At 54.5% G+C, this 16,895-nt stretch overlaps 1 protein-coding gene across 1 annotated transcript in view; it reads right to left on the reverse strand.

The window, feature by feature from the left end:
• Positions 1 to 16,895, reverse strand: part of LOC119964246 (probable voltage-dependent R-type calcium channel subunit alpha-1E) — a 1,062,240-nt gene that overhangs the window by 308,302 nt on the left and 737,043 nt on the right. Inside the window, exons 19-20 of the mRNA XM_038793526.1 lie at positions 16,450 to 16,547; positions 14,525 to 15,133 (exon numbers count right to left, since the gene is read on the reverse strand). Coding sequence (XP_038649454.1) covers positions 14,525 to 15,133; positions 16,450 to 16,547 — 707 coding nt within the window. The remainder of the gene's footprint in view (positions 1 to 14,524; positions 15,134 to 16,449; positions 16,548 to 16,895) is intronic.

The raw sequence follows: 16,895 nt of genomic DNA on the forward strand, positions 1-16,895 counted from the left end.
TGTGGAGCTTGTTCAAGGAACAGCTATTGCATGTTCTTGATAAGTACGTACCAGTCAGGCAGGGAGGAAGGGGTCGAGCGAGGGAACCGTGGTTTACCAAAGAAGTGGAATCTCTTGTTAAGAGGAAGAAGGAGGCCTATGTGAAGATGAGGCGTGAAGTTTCAGTTGGGGCGCTTGATAGTTACAAGGAAGCGAGGAAGGATCTAAAGAGAGAGCTGAGACGAGCAAGGAGGGGACATGAGAAGTCTTTGGCAGGTAGGATCAAGGAAAACCCAAAAGCTTTCTATAGGTATGTCAGGAATAAAAGAATGACTAGGGTAAGAGTAGGGCCAGTCAAGGACAGTGGTGGGAAGTTGTGTGTGGAGGCTGAGGAGATAAGCGAGATACTAAATGAATACTTTTCGTCAGTATTCACTCAAGAAAAAGATAATATTGTAGAGGAGAATGCTGAGACCCAGGCTATTAGAATAGATGGCATTGAGGTGCGTAGGGAAGAAGTGTTGGCAATTCTGGACAAGGTGAAAATAGATAAGTCCCCGGGGCCGGATGGGATTTATCCTAGGATTCTCTGGGAAGCCAGGGAAGAGATTGCTGAGCCTTTGGCTTTGATTTTTAGGTCATCGTTGGCTACAGGAATAGTGCCAGAGGACTGGAGGATAGCAAATGTGGTCCCTTTGTTCAAGAAGGGGAGTAGAGATAACCCCGGTAACTATAGGCCGGTGAGCCTAACGTCTGTGGTGGGTAAAGTCTTGGAGAGGATTATAAAAGATACGATTTATAATCACCTAGATAGGAATAATATGATTAGGGACAGTCAGCATGGTTTTGTGAAGGGTAGGTCATGCCTCACAAACCTTATCGAGTTCTTTGAGAAGGTGACTGAACAGGTAGACGAGGGTAGAGCAGTTGATGTGGTGTATATGGATTTCAGTAAAGCGTTTAATAAGGTTCCCCACGGTCGGCTATTGCAGAAAATACGGAGGCTGGGGATTGAGGGTGATTTAGAGATGTGGATCAGAAATTGGCTAGTTGAAAGAAGACAGAGAGTGGTAGTTGATGGGAAATGTTCAGAATGGAGTTCAGTTACGAGTGGCGTACCACAAGGATCTGTTCTGGGGCCGTTGCTGTTTGTCATTTTTATAAATGACCTAGAGGAGGGCGCGGAAGGATGGGTGAGTAAATTTGCTGATGACACTAAAGTCGGTGGAGTTGTAGACAGTGCGGAAGGATGTTGCAGGTTACAGAGGGACATAGATAAGCTGCAGAGCTGGGCTGAGAGGTGGCAAATGGAGTTTAATGTGGAGAAGTGTGAGGTGATTCACTTTGGAAAGAATAACAGAAATGCGGAATATTTGGCTAATGGTAAAATTCTTGGTAGTGTGGATGAGCAGAGGGATCTCGGTGTCCATGTACATAGATCCCTGAAAGTTGCCACCCAGGTTGATAGGGTTGTGAAGAAGGCCTATGGTGTGTTGGCCTTTATTGGTAGAGGGATTGAGTTCCGGAGCCATGAGGTCATGTTGCAGTTGTACAAAACTCTAGTACGGCCGCATTTGGAGTATTGCGTACAGTTCTGGTCGCCTCATTATAGGAAGGACGTGGAAGCTTTGGAACGGGTGCAGAGGAGATTTACCAGGATGTTGCCTGGTATGGAGGGAAAATCTTATGAGGAAAGGCTGATGGACTTGAGGTTGTTTTCGTTAGAGAGAAGAAGGTTAAGAGGTGACTTAATAGAGGCATACAAAATGATCAGAGGGTTAGATAGGGTGGACAGCGAGAGCCTTCTCCCGCGGATGGAGGTGGCTAGCACGAGGGGACATAGCCTTAAATTGAGGGGTAATAGATATAGGACAGAGGTCAGAGGTGGGTTTTTTACGCAAAGAGTGGTGAGGCCGTGGAATGCCCTACCTGCAACAGTAGTGAACTCGCCAACATTGGAGGCATTTAAAAGTTTATTGGATAAGCATATGGATGATAAGGGCATAGTGTAGGTTAGATGGCCTTTAGATTTTTTCCATGTCGGTGCAACATCGAGGGCCGAAGGGCCTGTACTGCGCTGTATCGTTCTATGTTCTATGTTCTATGTTCTAATTGGGAAAATAAATAATTGGGTACTTTAAATTTATTCAAAAAAACTTAGTAAAATATCCAAGAGTTGTTCACAGGAGCATTATCAGAGGAAAACTGAGACCAAGTCTCGATGGAGTTTCGAAGAATGAGGGGGGATCTCATTGAAACCTACACAATATTGAGAGACCAAGATAGACGTGGAGAAGATGTTTCCACTCCTAGCAGAGACTATAACTCAAGGGCACAGGCTCGGACTGAAAAGATGACCCTTTAAAACTGTGATGTGGAGATGCTGGCGTTGGACTGGAGTGAGCACAGTAAGAAGTCTTACAACACCAGGTTAAACACCACCTTTAAAACTGAGATGAGGAGGAATTTCGTCAGCCAGAGGGTGGTGAATCTGTGGAACTCGTTGCCACAGAAGGCTGTGGAGGACAAGTCATTGAGTGTCTTCAATACAGAGATAGATAGGTTCTTGATTAATAAGAGGATCAGGGGTTATGAGGTGAAGACAGAAGAATGGGTGTTAGTATGTGACTGATGCAGTCATGTTTTTAAAAATCCTAGTTTCAAAAGATGCTGACTTTTTGGAGACTGAAGTTAAAGCATCGTAAAAGTTGGGCTAATGGAATTTTGCTTATATGAATAAGGTTCCCTTGGGGGTAGATAATTGGAGACATGTGTTTAGTTTAGTAAGATGATGTAGTTAACGGGAAGGGTCAGGAGCTGAAGCAGTCAGGTGTTGAATTTTCAGTTATTTGAAATTCAGTTTTAGATTGGGATGTGGACAGGCAAGCAACTTCTCTGAAAACAGTGAGTTTTCAATTGTCTGTGAACAGGAGCAATTTCTCTCAAAACAGCGAGTTAAAGATTTGCCTGTGAACAGTACAGGAGCAGTTTCTCAAAGACTCGCAGGTTAAACAGTAGTTTAAGACAGGCAAGAATCTGCAAGCTGGTTCCTGAAGGACATCTCTTCCTGAAAGCAGCGTAACACAATAAGCAAGTATTCCTATGAACTATATTTAAAAGTGGATTTTGATCTGAGATGTTGTTTGAATGGAGATAATAATAGTAATTAAGAGGTATTTTTTAGGGTGGCACAGTAGCACAGTGGTTAGCACTGTTGCTTCACAGCGGCAGGGTCCCAGGTTCGATTCCCGGCTTGGGTCACTGTCTGTGCGGAGTCTGCACGTTCTCCCCGTGTCTGCATGGGTTTCCTCCGGGTGCTCCGGTTTCCTCCCACAAGTCTTGAAAGACGTGCTGTTGGGTGATTTGGGCATTCTGAATTCTCCCTCTGCATACCCAAACAGGCGCCGGAATGTGGCGAATAGGGGATTTTCACAGTAACCTATTTGCAGTGTTAATGTAAGCCTACTTGTGACTATAATAAAGATTATTGTTAAGCATGGTTTAATTGGTAATTGTAAGCTTTTGGCTTTATGATGTTCAAGTTGGTAATACTGTATTTATAATAAAGTTTGTTTTCATATATCATATCCCTATTTGTTGGTGGAATCAGTCCTGGAGCCAAATATCCTTTCCTCCCAGTCTTACAAATTAAATAACATATTGGGGTTTCTAACGGTTATCCTAGCATCTGCTGGGGTCTGGTCTGAAATTGTATTAGGCATCAACACCTGATGAGCTGCCTCCAGCTGTCTGGTCTCCACACCACCACCATTAGTTGTCCAGCATGTCCATCCTTCGACTGCATTGCCAACCCCCATTAGTCCCCTTAAGTGAATAATTTTAGTCTGTAAAACAGCCTTTATTTCCACAATTTTTTAAATGCCTCTGAATTTTCTCCTGTTTTCCCCACATGGAGATTTTTCATCAATTTGAAGTGACACCAAGGACATTTCTGGAGGATTGACAAGTCTAATCATGTTTTACACCATGGGTACATGAGAAGATGTTAAACTCTGTTAAGGCAGTTTTACTTCCGCGAGGACAGACCCATTCTAATACAGGCTGCTTTCAAATAGGGTTAATTCACCGTTAGATCACGTGGGGTATAGGTAGTTTATTTGTTTGGATAGAAGACTGGCTGACAGACAGAAGACAGAATCGGGATAAATGGGTCTTTTTCTGGATGGCACGATGAAACTAGTGGGGTGCCTCAGGGTTTGGTCCTTAGGCCCCAGCTATTTACAATCTATATAAACGACTTGGATACAGGGATAGAAGATTCTGTAGCCAAATTTGCAAACAACACAAAAGTAGATGCATTGAAGAAATAAGAACATTAAAAATGGATATAGATAGGTGTGGTGAATGTAATACAGATGTATATTTGTTAATTCACACTGTCTTTGTAAGCGCAGTAGCGCTATCCTACCACTAGGGGGAGTAGCTCTGGGAGTACTCAGGAACTTGTGCTGGGCTCCACCCTTGGCTCTGCCCATGACTCCTCCCCCTAGTGCAGCTGCATAAATACCCGTGTCCAGAGTCAGCCTGAGTTCACTACGAGTTCATCGACAGGTAACAGGCTGGCTCTGAAGTAAGTCGATTAAAGCCTAGATTCACATCGGAAACACATGTCTGGTGAATTGATGGTTCCATCAATTTAATCGACTTAAGAACAGTAAAGATCGATTATGGAATCGGCCCTCAAGCCTGGACGCCTGGAACTCGACGCGCAGGATGCAGAGGCTAAAGAAATCTTCTCCCACTGGATCCGGTGCTTCAAGGCCTACCTGGCAGAAGCGAGCACAGCCGAAACGACAGAGGATCAGAAGCTAAGTCTACTGCACGCGAGGGTGAGCCACAGAATCTCTACGCAACTAAACTCGGCCAGTTCATATTCTGCGGCGCTAGCAGTTCTCGATAAAATGTATGTAATGCCCATTAATGAAGTTTACGCTCACCATGTGTTCACGACTCGACGCCAGCGGCCTACGGAATCACTCGCTGAATTCCAAAGGGAACTTAATAATTTGTCCAATGACTTAATTACCAAGCCGTTAAGGCGGCTGAACACAGGGAATTGGCGGTACGCGATGTTTTTGTAGCGGGCCTCAGGTCTAACTATGTGCGCCAACGACTGTTGGAAAAGGGGCCCCAGGATTTAGAAACGACTGTGGAAGCTGCTACCACGATGGAGGTCTCCTTCCGCAGCCTTAACTCATTCCCCGCGGACCCCGCGACCCAATCATGGGCCCCCAACCAGCGACTCCCCCAGGCCTGTGCTACGCGGCCGCCCAGCCACCATGCTGCCCCAGCCAGCCACTATTCTGTTCCAGTCAGCCACTATGCTGCTCCAGCCTGCCATTTCTGTGGCCAGAACCAACACCCGCAGCAGCACTGCCCAGCCTGCAACGCGATCTGCAGCAGCTGCGGGCGAAAAGGCCATTACGCAAGAGTGTGCCTCACTAAAAGGGCCCCAGCTTCCAACTCCCCAGCGACTCGCAGTAATCGCTTCCCTCACTCGCAGGCCCGCGGGGCCCGAAACGCTGCGGCCTATGCCCCGACTCCGCCCCCTCCAGCCACGTGCGATCCATGGCGGCAGCCATCTTGGAAAACCTCCACCACGCGGCCGGCCACGTGTAACTCATGGGGGCCGCCATCTTGGACGCCATCTTCCTCGCCGCCCGCTACGTGCGATCCACGGGCCCGATCGGCATCTCCGTGCTCGGACAATTCTGCGGAGGAATTCGAATTCGACTATGAACTCAGAGGGCAGTCATCACGGGGCCACTCCAGTACAGCTGATCGAGCCGCCGACTACCCGCTACTCAGCACGATCACCCAGGACCAATCACGACCAAAGAATCTACGAAACTCGATGGCAGAGGTCCATATCAACAGGTACAGAACGCCATGCCTCTTCGACTCCGGGAGCACAGAGAGCTTCATACATCCAGACCTTTCAAGACGCTGTTCGCTCCCCGTTTTCCCCGCGCAGCAAACTATCTCGCTCGCTTCAGGCTCCCACTCGGTCTAGATCCAGGGGCGCACCGCCGCGACACTCACAATCCGAGGCGCCAGTTACTCGAAATTCAAACTCTACGTTTAGCCCGAACTCTGCGCGCCACTCTTATTAGGCCTAGACTTCCAATGCAACTTCAAGAACCTCACCCTCAGCTTCAGAGGGCCCCTGCCCCCACTCACGATCTGCAGCTTCGCTACGCTGCAAATTCCCCCCCTCCTCTCTTTGCCAATCTCACTAAGGACTGTAAACCCGCAGCCACTCGTAGCAGGCGGTATAGCCTGCAGGATAGGGTATTTATCAGAGCAGAGGTCCGAAGGCTACTCAGTGAGGGGGTTATAGAGGCCAGCAATAGTCCCTGGAGAGCTCAGGTGGTGGTCGTTAAGACCGTGAAAAAATTCTGTATGGTGGTCGACAACAGTCAGACTATAAATAGATTTACGCTCTTCGACGCGTATCCCCTCCCCAGGATTGCAGACATGGTAAACCAGATCACCCAGTACCGGCTCTTTTCCACGGTGGATCTGAAGTCTGCATACCACCAGCTCCCAATCCGCCCGGAGGACCGCCACTATACGGCATTCAAAGCCGATGACCGCCTCTTCCATTTCCTCCGGGTCCCCTTCGGCGTCACTAATGGGGTCTTGGTGTTCCAACGAGCAATGGACCGAATGGTGGACCAGTACGGGCTGCGGGCCACGTTTCCGTACTTGGACAATGTCACCATCTGCGGCTATGACCAGCAGAACTACGACGCCAACCTCCACCGTTTTCTCCAGAAGGCACAGAAACTGAATCTCACGTACAACAAGGAGAAATGCGTTTTCCGCACATCCAGACTAGCCATCCGCGGCTATGTCGTGGAAAACGAAGTCCTGGGCCCCGACCCGGACTCTTAGAACTCCCTCCCCCTCATTGTCCCAAGGCCCTCAAACGGTGCTTGGGATTTTTTTCGTACTACGCCCAGTGGGTCCCTCAATATGCGGACAAAGCCCGCCCACTCTTTAGGACCACACGATTTCCCCTGTCAGCCGAGGCACGCCAGGCCTTCGACGGCATCAAGGAGGACATCACCAAAGCGGCCATGCGGCCATTTCAGGTAGAGAGCGACGCCTCAGAGGTAGCTCTTGCAGCCACGTTAAATCAGGCAGGGAGACCAGTTGCATTTTTCTCCCGTACCCTCTCCGCTTCAGAACTCCGACACTCTTCAGTCGAGAAAGAAGCACAAGCCATTGTGGAGGCTATCCGTCACTGGAGGCACTACCTCGCAGGTAGGAGGTTCACCCTCATCACCGACCAAAGATCGGTTGCCTTCATGTTCGACAACTCGCAAAGGGGCAAAATAAAAAACGACAAAATTCTGAGGTGGAGGATCGAACTCTCCACCTACAATTACGATATCAAATATCGACCCGGGAAGCTCAACGAGCCTCCAGATGCCCTATCCGCGGGACATGCGCCAGCGCGCAGATCGACCGATTAAAAGTCATCCACAATGACTTCTGCCACCCGGGGGTCACCCGGCTCGCCCACTACATCAGGGCCCGAAACCTGCCTTTCTCCAATGAGTAGGTAAAAGCGGTCACCAGGGACTGCCCGATCTGTGCGGAGTGCAAACTGCACTTCTATAGACCAGACAGGGCCCACCTGGTCAAGGCTTCTAGGCCCTTTGAACGCCTCGCGATTGATTTCAAAGGGCCACTCCCCTCAACTAACAAAAACGTTCACTTCTTAAACGTCGTAGACAAGTTCTCCCGTTTCCCATTCGCTATCCCGTGCCCCAACATGACCTCCCACACAGTCATTAGGGCCCTGCATAGCATCTTTACCCTGTTTGGTTTCCCAGCTACGTACACAGCGACCGGGGTTCGTCCTTCATGAGCGACGAACTGCGTCAGTACCTGCTCGACAAGGGCATTGCCTCGAGCAGGACTACCGGCTACAACCCCAGGGGGAACGGGCAGGTGGAAAGGGAGAACGCGACGGTCTGGAAGACCGTCCTACTGACCCTCCGGTCTCGAAAGCTCCAAGTCTCCCAGTGGCAGGAAGTCCTTCCAGACGCGCTCCATGCTATTAGGTCCCTTTTGTGCACGGCGACCAACCAGACCCCTCACGAGAGGCTCTTCATTTTTTCCAGGGGCACTACCACGAGGGTCTCACTTCCGGCATAGCTGAGGACGCCGGGCCCCGTACTTCTGAGGAAACACGTCAGGGCACACAAAACCGACCCCCTTGTTGAGAAGGTGCGCCTGCTCCACTCCAAACCCCAGTACGCATTCGTCGAGTTCCCCACAGAAGGACCTCTCACCCTACACCCCATGCTGCCGCCCCCTTGCACTCCCGAGCCCACGAGCTCGCTCCACCAGTTCCGCGCCCCCGCGCCGGTCAGCCCCCAGCGCCCCCAGTCCCCGGTCGAACCAGGAGAGTATGAAGCTCGGATACAACCCTCCCTGGAGTTCGCCATCGTACCCCAGCACACTACGCCCATCCAGCCACCGCAAGAGGCTGCAACCCCGGTGCTCCGCAGATCACAGCGGACAATTCGACCACCGGACAGACTGACTTTATAGACTAGACCACCACTCCCGCCGGACTTGATTTTTTTGCAGGGGGTAAATGTGGTGAATGTAATATAGATGTATGTTAATTCACACTGTGTTTGTAAGTGCAGTAGCGCTATCCTACCACTAGGGGGGAGTACCCTTGGCTCCTCCCACGACTCCTCCCCCTAGTGCAGCTGTATAAATACCCTTGTCCAGAATCAGCCTGAGTTCACTACGAGTTCATTGACAGGTAACAGGCTGGCTCTGAAGTAAGTCGATTAAAGCCTAGATTCATGTCGGAAACACGTGTCTGGTGAATTGATGGTTCCATCAATAGGTTAGGTGAGTAGGCCAAAATGTGGCGGATGGAGTTTAACCTGGATAAGCGTGAGGTCATGCATTTCAGTCGGAAAAAAGGAAGACAACTTATTATCTAAATGGTGAGAGACTTTGGGTGAGGGATCTGGGGGTCCTCGTTCATGAGTCACAGAAAACTAGCATGCAGGTACCAGATACAGTAGTCCTCCGTTATACCGCGCTCCGCAATACCGCGGTTCGCGATATACCGCGGGGGGGCTGATGGACCCCAACTGTCAGTTGTGTCAATTTCAGCGGCCGGCTGATTATTTCAGTGAGAGAGCAGCTTCCCTCTCTGGATCAAAGTGAGCCGGCCGCTGAAATTGACACTGCCCGCTGATCTCTCCCTCCAATCAGAAACATTAAAACTTAAAAGTTGGATTGGAGGGAGAGAGCAGCCGGCAGTGTCAATTTCAGCGGCCGGCTCACTTTGATCCGGAGAGGGAAGCTGCTCTCTCACTGAAATAATCAGCCGGCCGCTGAAATTGACACTGCCGAGGGGGGAGGCGGGTGTTGGGGGGGAGAAGAGGGGGGGCGGGTGTTGGGGGGGGGGGGAGAAGAGGGGGGGCGGGTGTTGGGGGGGGAGAAGAGGGGGGGCGGGTGTTGGGGGGGGGAGAAGAGGGGGGGGCGGGTGTTGGGGGGGGAGAAGAGGGGGGGCGGGTGTTGGGGGGGGAAGAGGGGGGGGCGGGTGTTGGGGGGGAGAAGAGGGGGGGGGGTGTTGGGGGGAGAAGAGGGGGGGGCGGGTGTTGGGGGGGAGAAGGGGGGGCGGGTGTTGGGGGGGAGAAGAGGGGGGGCGGGTGTTGGGGGGGAGAAGAGGGGGGGGGTGGGTGTTGGGGGGGGAGAAGAGGGGGGGCGGGTGTTGGGGGGGAGAAGAGGGGGGGCGGGTGTTGGGGGGAGAAGAGGGGGGCGGGTGTTGGGGGGAGAGGAGGGGGGCGGGGTTGGGGGGGAGAGGAGGGGGGCGGGTGTGGGGGAGACCCCCCTGGGGGTGTGGGGGAGACACCCCTGGGGGTGTGGGGGGAGAGAGGGTGGACCTGCGGGTGTTGGGGGAGAGAGGAGGGCCCTGCGGGTGTTGGGGGGGAGAGGAGGGGGGCGGGTGTTGGGGGGGGAGAGGAGGGGGGCGGGTGTGGGGGAGACCCCCCTGGGGGTGTGGGGAGAGAGGGTGGACCTGCGGGTGTTGGGGGAGAGAGGAGGGCCCTGCGGGTGTTGGGGGGGGAGAGGAGGGGGGGCGGGTGTTGGGGGGGGAGAAGAGGGGCGCGGCGGGTGTTGGGGGGGAGAAGAGGGGGGGGCGGGTGTTGGGGGGGGAGAAGAGGGGGGGCGGGTGTTGGGGGGAGAAGAGGGGGGGCGGGGTGTGGGGGGGGAGAAGAGGGGGGGTGGGTGTTGGGGGGAGAAGAGGGGGGGCGGGGTGTGGGGGGGGGAGAAGAGGGGGGGCGGGTGTGGGGGGGAGAAGAGGGGGGGCGGGTGTTGGGGGGGAGGAGGGGGGGGGGGGGGGTTGGGGGGGAGAAGAGGGGGGGTGGGTGTGGGGGGGAGAGAAGAGGGGGGGCGGGTGTTGGGGGGGAGAAGAGGGGGGGGGGTGTTGGGGGGAGAAGAGGGGGGGGCGGGTGGTTGGGGGGGAGAAGGGGGGGGGGCGGTGTGTTGGGGGGGGAGAAGAGGGGGGGGGCGGGTGTTGGGGGGAGAAGAGGGGGGGCGGGTGTTGGGGGGAGAAGAGGGGGGGCGGGTGTTGGGGGGGAGAAGAGGGGGGGCGGGTGTTGGGGGGGAGAAGAGGGGGGCGGGTGTTGGGGGGGAGAAGAGGGGGGGCGGTGTTGGGGGGGGAGGAGGGGGGCGGGTGTTGGGGGGGGAGAGGAGGGGGGGGTTGTTGGGGGGGAGAGGAGGGGGCAGGTGTGGGGAGACACCCCCTGTGGGTGTGGGGGGAGACCCACTGGGGGTGTGGGGAGAGAGGGGTGGAACTGCGGGTGTTGGGGGAGAGAGGAGGGCCCAGCAGGTGTTGGGGGGGAGAGGAGGGGGGCGGGTGTTGGGGGGGGAGAGGGGGGGCAGGGTTGTGGGGGAGACCCCCCTGGGGGTGTGGGGGAGAGAGGGTGGACCTGCGGGTGTTGGGGGAGAGAGGGAGGCCCTGCGGGTGTTGGGGGGGGGGGAGAGGAGGGGGGCGGGTGTTGGGGGGGGAGAGGAGGGGGCGGGTGTGGGGGAGACCCCCCTGGCGGTGTGGGGAGAGAGGGTGGGACCTGCGGGTGTTGGGGGTGAGAGGAGGGCCCTGCGGGTGTTGGGGGGGGAGAGGAGGGGGGGGGTGTTGGGGGGAGAAGAGGGGGGGCGGGTGTTGGGGGGGGAGAAGAGGGGGGGCGGGTGTTGGGGGGGAGAAGAGGGGGGGTGGGTGTTGGGGGGGAGAAGAGGGGGGCGTGGTTTGGGTGTGCGAGAAGAGGGGGGGCGGGTTGTAGGGGGGGAGAAGAGGGGGGCGGGGTGTTGGGGGGAGAGGAGGGGGGGAGAGGAGGGGGTGCGGGTGTTGGGGGGGAGAGGAGGGGGCGGTGTGTTGGGGGGAGAGGAGGGGGGGTGGGTGTTGGGGGGGAGAAAGAGGGGGGGGGGGGGTTGTGGGGGGGAGAAGAGGGGGGGCGGGTGTTGGGGGGGAGAAGAGGGGGGGCGGGTGTTTGGGGGGGAGAAGAGGGGGGGCGGGTGTGGGGGGGAGAAGAGGGGGGGCAGGTGTTGGGGGGAGAAGGGGGGGGCGGGTGTTGGGGGCAAGAAGAGGGGGGCGGGTGTTGGGGGGGAGAAGAGGGGGCGGGTGTTGGGGGGAGAGGAGGGGGGAGAGGAGGGGGCGGGTGTTGGGGGGAGAGAGGAGGGGGGCAGGTGTTGGGGGGGAGAGGAGGGGGGCGGGTGTGGGGGAGACCCCCCTGTGGGTGTGGGGGAGACCCCCCTGGGGTGTGGGGGGAGAGAGGGTGGACCTGCGGGTGTTGGGGGAGAGAGGAGGGCCCTGCAGGTGTTGGGGGGGGAGAGGAGGGGGCGGGTGTTGGGGGGTGAGAAGAGGGGGGCGGGTGTTGGGGGGGAGAGGAGGGGGCGGGGGTTGGGGGGGAGAGGAGGGGGGCGGGTTGTTGGGGGGGGAGAGGAGGGGGGTGGGTTGTGGGGGAGACCCCCTGTGGGTGTGGGGGAGATCCCCCTGGGGGTGTGGGGGAGAGAGGGTGGACCTGCGGGTGTTGGGGGAGAGAGGAGGGCCCTGCGGGTGTTGGGGGGGGAGAGGAGGGGGGCGGGTGTTGGGGGGGGGAGAGGAGGGGGGCGGGTGTGGGGGAGACCCCCCTGGGGGTGTGGGGGAGAGAGGGTGGACCTGCGGGTGTTGGGGGAGAGAGGAGGGCCCTGCGGGTGTTGGGGGGGAGAGGAGGGGGGCGGGTGTTGGGGGGGGGGAGACGAGGGTGGCGGGTGTTGGGGGGGGGAGAGGAGGGGGGCGGGTGTGGGGGGAGACCCCCCTGGGGGTGTGGGGGAGAGAGGGTGGGCGGGTGTGGGGGAGACCCCCCTGGGGGTGTGGGGGAGACCCCCCTGGGGGTGTGTGGGAGAGAGGGTGGACCTGCGGGTGTTGGGGGAGAGAGGAGGGCCCTGCGGGTGTTGGGGGAGAGAGGGCGAGTCGGAGGGTGTGGGGGGAGAGGGGTCTAGTTGGAGGATGTGGGGGGAGAGGGGGCGAGCCGGAGGGTGTGGGGGGAGAGGGGTCTAGTTGGAGGATGTGGGGGTAGAGGGGGCGAGCCGGAGGGCGTTGGGGGGGAGAGGGGGTGAGTCGGAGGGTGTGGGGGGAGAGGGGGCGAGCCGGAGGGTGTTGGGGGGGGAGAGGGGGCGAGTCGGAGGGTGTGGGGGGAGAGGGGGCGAGCCGGAGGGTGTTGGGGGGGAGAGGGGGCGAGTCGGAGGTTGTGGGGGGAGAGGGGGCGAGCCGGAGGGTGTTGGGGGGGAGAGGGGGCGAGTCGGAGGGTGTGGGGGGAGAGGGGGCGAGCCGGAAGGTGTGGGGGGAGAGGGGGCGAGCCGGAGGGTGTTGGGGGGGAGGGGGGGCGAGTCGGAGGGTGTGGGGGAGAGGGGTCTAGTTGGAGGATGTGGGGGGAGAGGGGGCAAGCCGGAGGAAAAAAAAAGAAATTGACACTGCCGGCTGCTCTCTCCCTCCAATCACAAACATTGAAACTTAAAAGTTGGATTGGAGAGAGAGAGCAGCGGGCAGTGTCAATTTCAGCGGCCGGCTGATTTCAGTGAGAGCAGCTTCCCTCTCCGGATCAAAGTGAGCCGGCCGCTGAAATTTTAATTGGATCCACGATGGGGGGTTTTAAATTTATTTAAAATCTATGCTAGCGCTTCCCATTGTGAGTCTACGGGGGTCTGACCTCTCCCCCCGCCCCCCCCGTAGACTCACAATGGGAAGCGCCAGCATAGATTTTTAAATAAATTTAAAACCCCCATCATGGATATCCGCGGCTCGGTTACAACGCGGGTGGCTGTCTTGGACCCCAACACCCGCGTTATAAAGGGGGACTACTGTAATAAAGAAAGCAAATGGAATGTTGGCACCTATAGCTATAGAAATAGAGGATAAAGGTGAGGAAGTGTTATTGCAACCATACAAGGCATTGGTGAGACCACACATGTGGTATTGTGCACAATTTTAGTCCCCTTATTTGAGGAAAGGTATAGTGGCATTGAAGGCAGTTCAGAGGTGGTTAACTAGGTGGATTCCAGAGATGAGGAGTTTTCGCAAGAAGAGACATTGAACAGTTTAGGCCCATACTCTCTAGAGTTTAGAAGAATGAGAGGAGATCAAGTTGACATACACAAGATGATAAAAGGTATGAATAAAGTAGACGAGGAGTGCATACTTCTTCTTGTGAGGCATTCCAGAATGAGAGGTCATAGCCTTCGGATAAGAGGTAGAAAATTTAAAACAGAGGTGAGGAGAAACTACTTCTCCCAAAGGGTTGTGAATCTGTGGCATTAGCTAGCCCAGAGTACAGTGGATTCTGGGACAGTGAATAAGTTTGAGAAGTTAGACTGATTTTTTTTTTACATTTAGAATACCCAATTAATTTTTTTTCCAATTAAGGGGCATTTTAGCATGTTCAATCCACCCACCTTGCACATCTTTTGGGTTGTGGGGGTGAAACCCATGCAAACACGGACAGTGACCTCGAGCTGGGATCGAACCTGGGACCTCGGCGCCGTGAGGCACCAGGGCTAACCCACTGCGCCACCATGCTGCCCTAGACTGATTTTTAATTGGTAATGGGTTATGGAGAACAGGCAGGGTGGTGGAGTTAAGACGAGGATGAGTTTGGCCTGGATCGAATGGCGGAGCAGATTCGATGGGCCAAGTGGCCTAAATCTGCCTCCATATCTTATGAACCTCGGGTTGCCAGCTCTCCCAGGTTTGCACTACAGTCTCCCAGAATTAACCTTCCTGACAAGGAACCTTTGAGGAAAAAAAACAACCAATGAAAGGGTTACCACGCACCCAGAATACAGTCAGGACCACACACTGGATCGAGTAGTTTCTGAAACATAAATCGATAGTGGGTACTCTCACTGCCAATGCAGCCTGTCGACATATGTTGGAGCAGAACATTTGGACACAGGGAACCCCTTCAATATGGTTCAAGCAAAGCTGTCACTATCAAGAGCTACTGACCTTGCATGTGACCTGCCTCTCCACGAGCGTGCCTTTGTCTGTTCCCGGGTACCCTTCTCATCGGGAATTGGAAGGCCACACTCCTGCTCCTTGGGCAGCCGCTGCAATAGTCCCTCCTCTTTGCTGTCCCCTGCCCCATGGCTGAGATTGGTCTCCTCTCTCTCCTCCAGACTGAGCTTTGCTTCCTTGTAGAGGGACCTGTACCTCCTTTTGATCCGCAAGGGTTCATCCAGCCTCAAACTCTCCCCAGCCTCAGAATTTCGGCCACGAGTTCTGCTTGCCTTGCACTCCTGATCCCCATTCACTTTGGGCGAGATGCCTTCCTTGGTCTCTCCTGTGGGCTGCCAATTGTTCCGAAGTGACTGACTCTTAAAGCCTTCTCGTTTGCTGCCTTCTCCCCCTCCGGCCTCCTTAGCCTGCTGCTCAGCAAGCCGCTGGAGATTCTCGCCTTCGAAGATCCTGGAACGGTGTCTCCGATACCTGCTCCCCTCCAGTCCTTGCAAAGCCTCAGCGAATAGAGCTTCTCGGCTGCTCATCTGCATGCGCCTCCTCAGTTGGCTGGTTCTAGCCTCCCAGATTGACATGTGTTTGTGCCGCCTGAACTCCCTCCTGTATTGAAATGAAGACCAGAACACAACGGTACAGAAATAGAATACCACACAACACAATAAACACAGTGGCATGCCAGGAACAAATTAAAAAGGTCACTGACAGTCAGAGACAATCATTGTTACATCTGAGAGAGTAAATCTGATATTCAGCAACAAGTCTCAGGAAATATTTCTTGTTTTGCTAATGACTTTCATCACAGCTTTTTTCTCAAACCAGCATCATTCCAGTTAGTTAATTATCACCAGACTTCCACCTAATCAAGTTGTTTCTCAACGACTCCATGTTCCCATTGCATTGGATTACACGGCAGACCGGTTGTATTTTAGAGTTCCATAGGCTGAGTTTTGTAGTGATAATAATATTAATAATCTTTATTAGTGTCACAATTAGGCTTATATTAACACTGCAATGAAGTTACTGTGAAAATCCCCTAGTCGCCACATTCCGGCGCCTGTTCAGGTACATTGTGAAGTAACAGTGCTAATCATTGTGCCACCGTGCCGTCCTTCTGGGCTCTTCTGAACAAAAAACAAGGTGATGTCAAGATTCTAGAAGATTTCACATTATAATCACTGAGGTCAGTCCAAAGATAGCCTAACCTCAACCAATCATCAGCATCTCACCAATGAAAAAAATCATTGACCTGCAACATAATCAATGCAACAGCAAAACTCTCACGTTGTACATGATCATTCTCCTCTCTCACACTCCTGTATCTGGAACACAGTCACCTCTCTCACACACAGCACACCTGCACATACTCGCTCGCACTCTCACATGCTCACCTGCACTCGCTCACGCACGTTCGCTCGCACTCTCTCACACGCGATCGCTCTCTCACGCGCGCGCACTCACACTCACTCTCTCACATGCTCACACTCACTGGCTCACACGCGCTCGCTCGCACTCTCACACTCGCTCACTTGCACTCTCTCACACACACACACCCATTCTTCTTTAGATCTTTGTACATTCTGTCCCTTCACTTCCCCGGCCCTAAACTTTCACATTCTACAAGTTTCCTTGTTCCCCCATCTAACTGAGTTGTGATAAATCAAATTGCACTTCCCATGTTTGAAGATACCTATTACCCATGCCTCCAATCTGTAGAGTGACATTTACAATTAGTTGTCTGCCCTCTCCCAATCTAAAGGCTTTGGAAAGCCAAGTGTGTCATTACTTACTGAATGTCTTGCCCCTTAGCCTTGTCCAAGCAAGGAATTGCGGAACACCTCCCTCCTGCCCTCTCTTAATCCATTTGTTCAATTAAACTAGACTCCAGCTTTGATGTTAAGTGCGCTTTATCTACTTACTCTGTGGACGGGAATCCTGGAGCTGACATGGGGCTGACCTCCATTGCTTTCTGCAATGCGTGCTTTTGGTTGATAGCTTCCTCTTCTTCCTGCTCCTCCTGGGGGGAAGAGATTGAACACATGGATTCACTGCAATGTGTTTTCAAACCTTCGAGGCCCAGGGTTTGATGAGGATTCTTCACATTCATAGCCCACGTTCCTGGACCCGAGCCTGGATCGGTCGTCTTCCAAAATGGGCAGGTTCCAGTGACGGCAAAGGAACTGAGAGGGTTCATGGAGCAAATGGGAGGAGCCGATCCGTGGAGATTTAGCCGGCTGTCAGCGAGGGAGTTTTCGTACTACTCCCACATCCATAAGGTGTATTCCCGAATTAATTTCTTTGTCATGAGTAGGGACTTGCTGGCCGGGATGGTGGGGGCAGAATATTCGGCAATTACCATATCGGG

Source organism: Scyliorhinus canicula, chromosome 4 (assembly GCF_902713615.1).
Source record: "Scyliorhinus canicula chromosome 4, sScyCan1.1, whole genome shotgun sequence".
Lineage (NCBI taxonomy): Eukaryota > Metazoa > Chordata > Chondrichthyes > Carcharhiniformes > Scyliorhinidae > Scyliorhinus > Scyliorhinus canicula.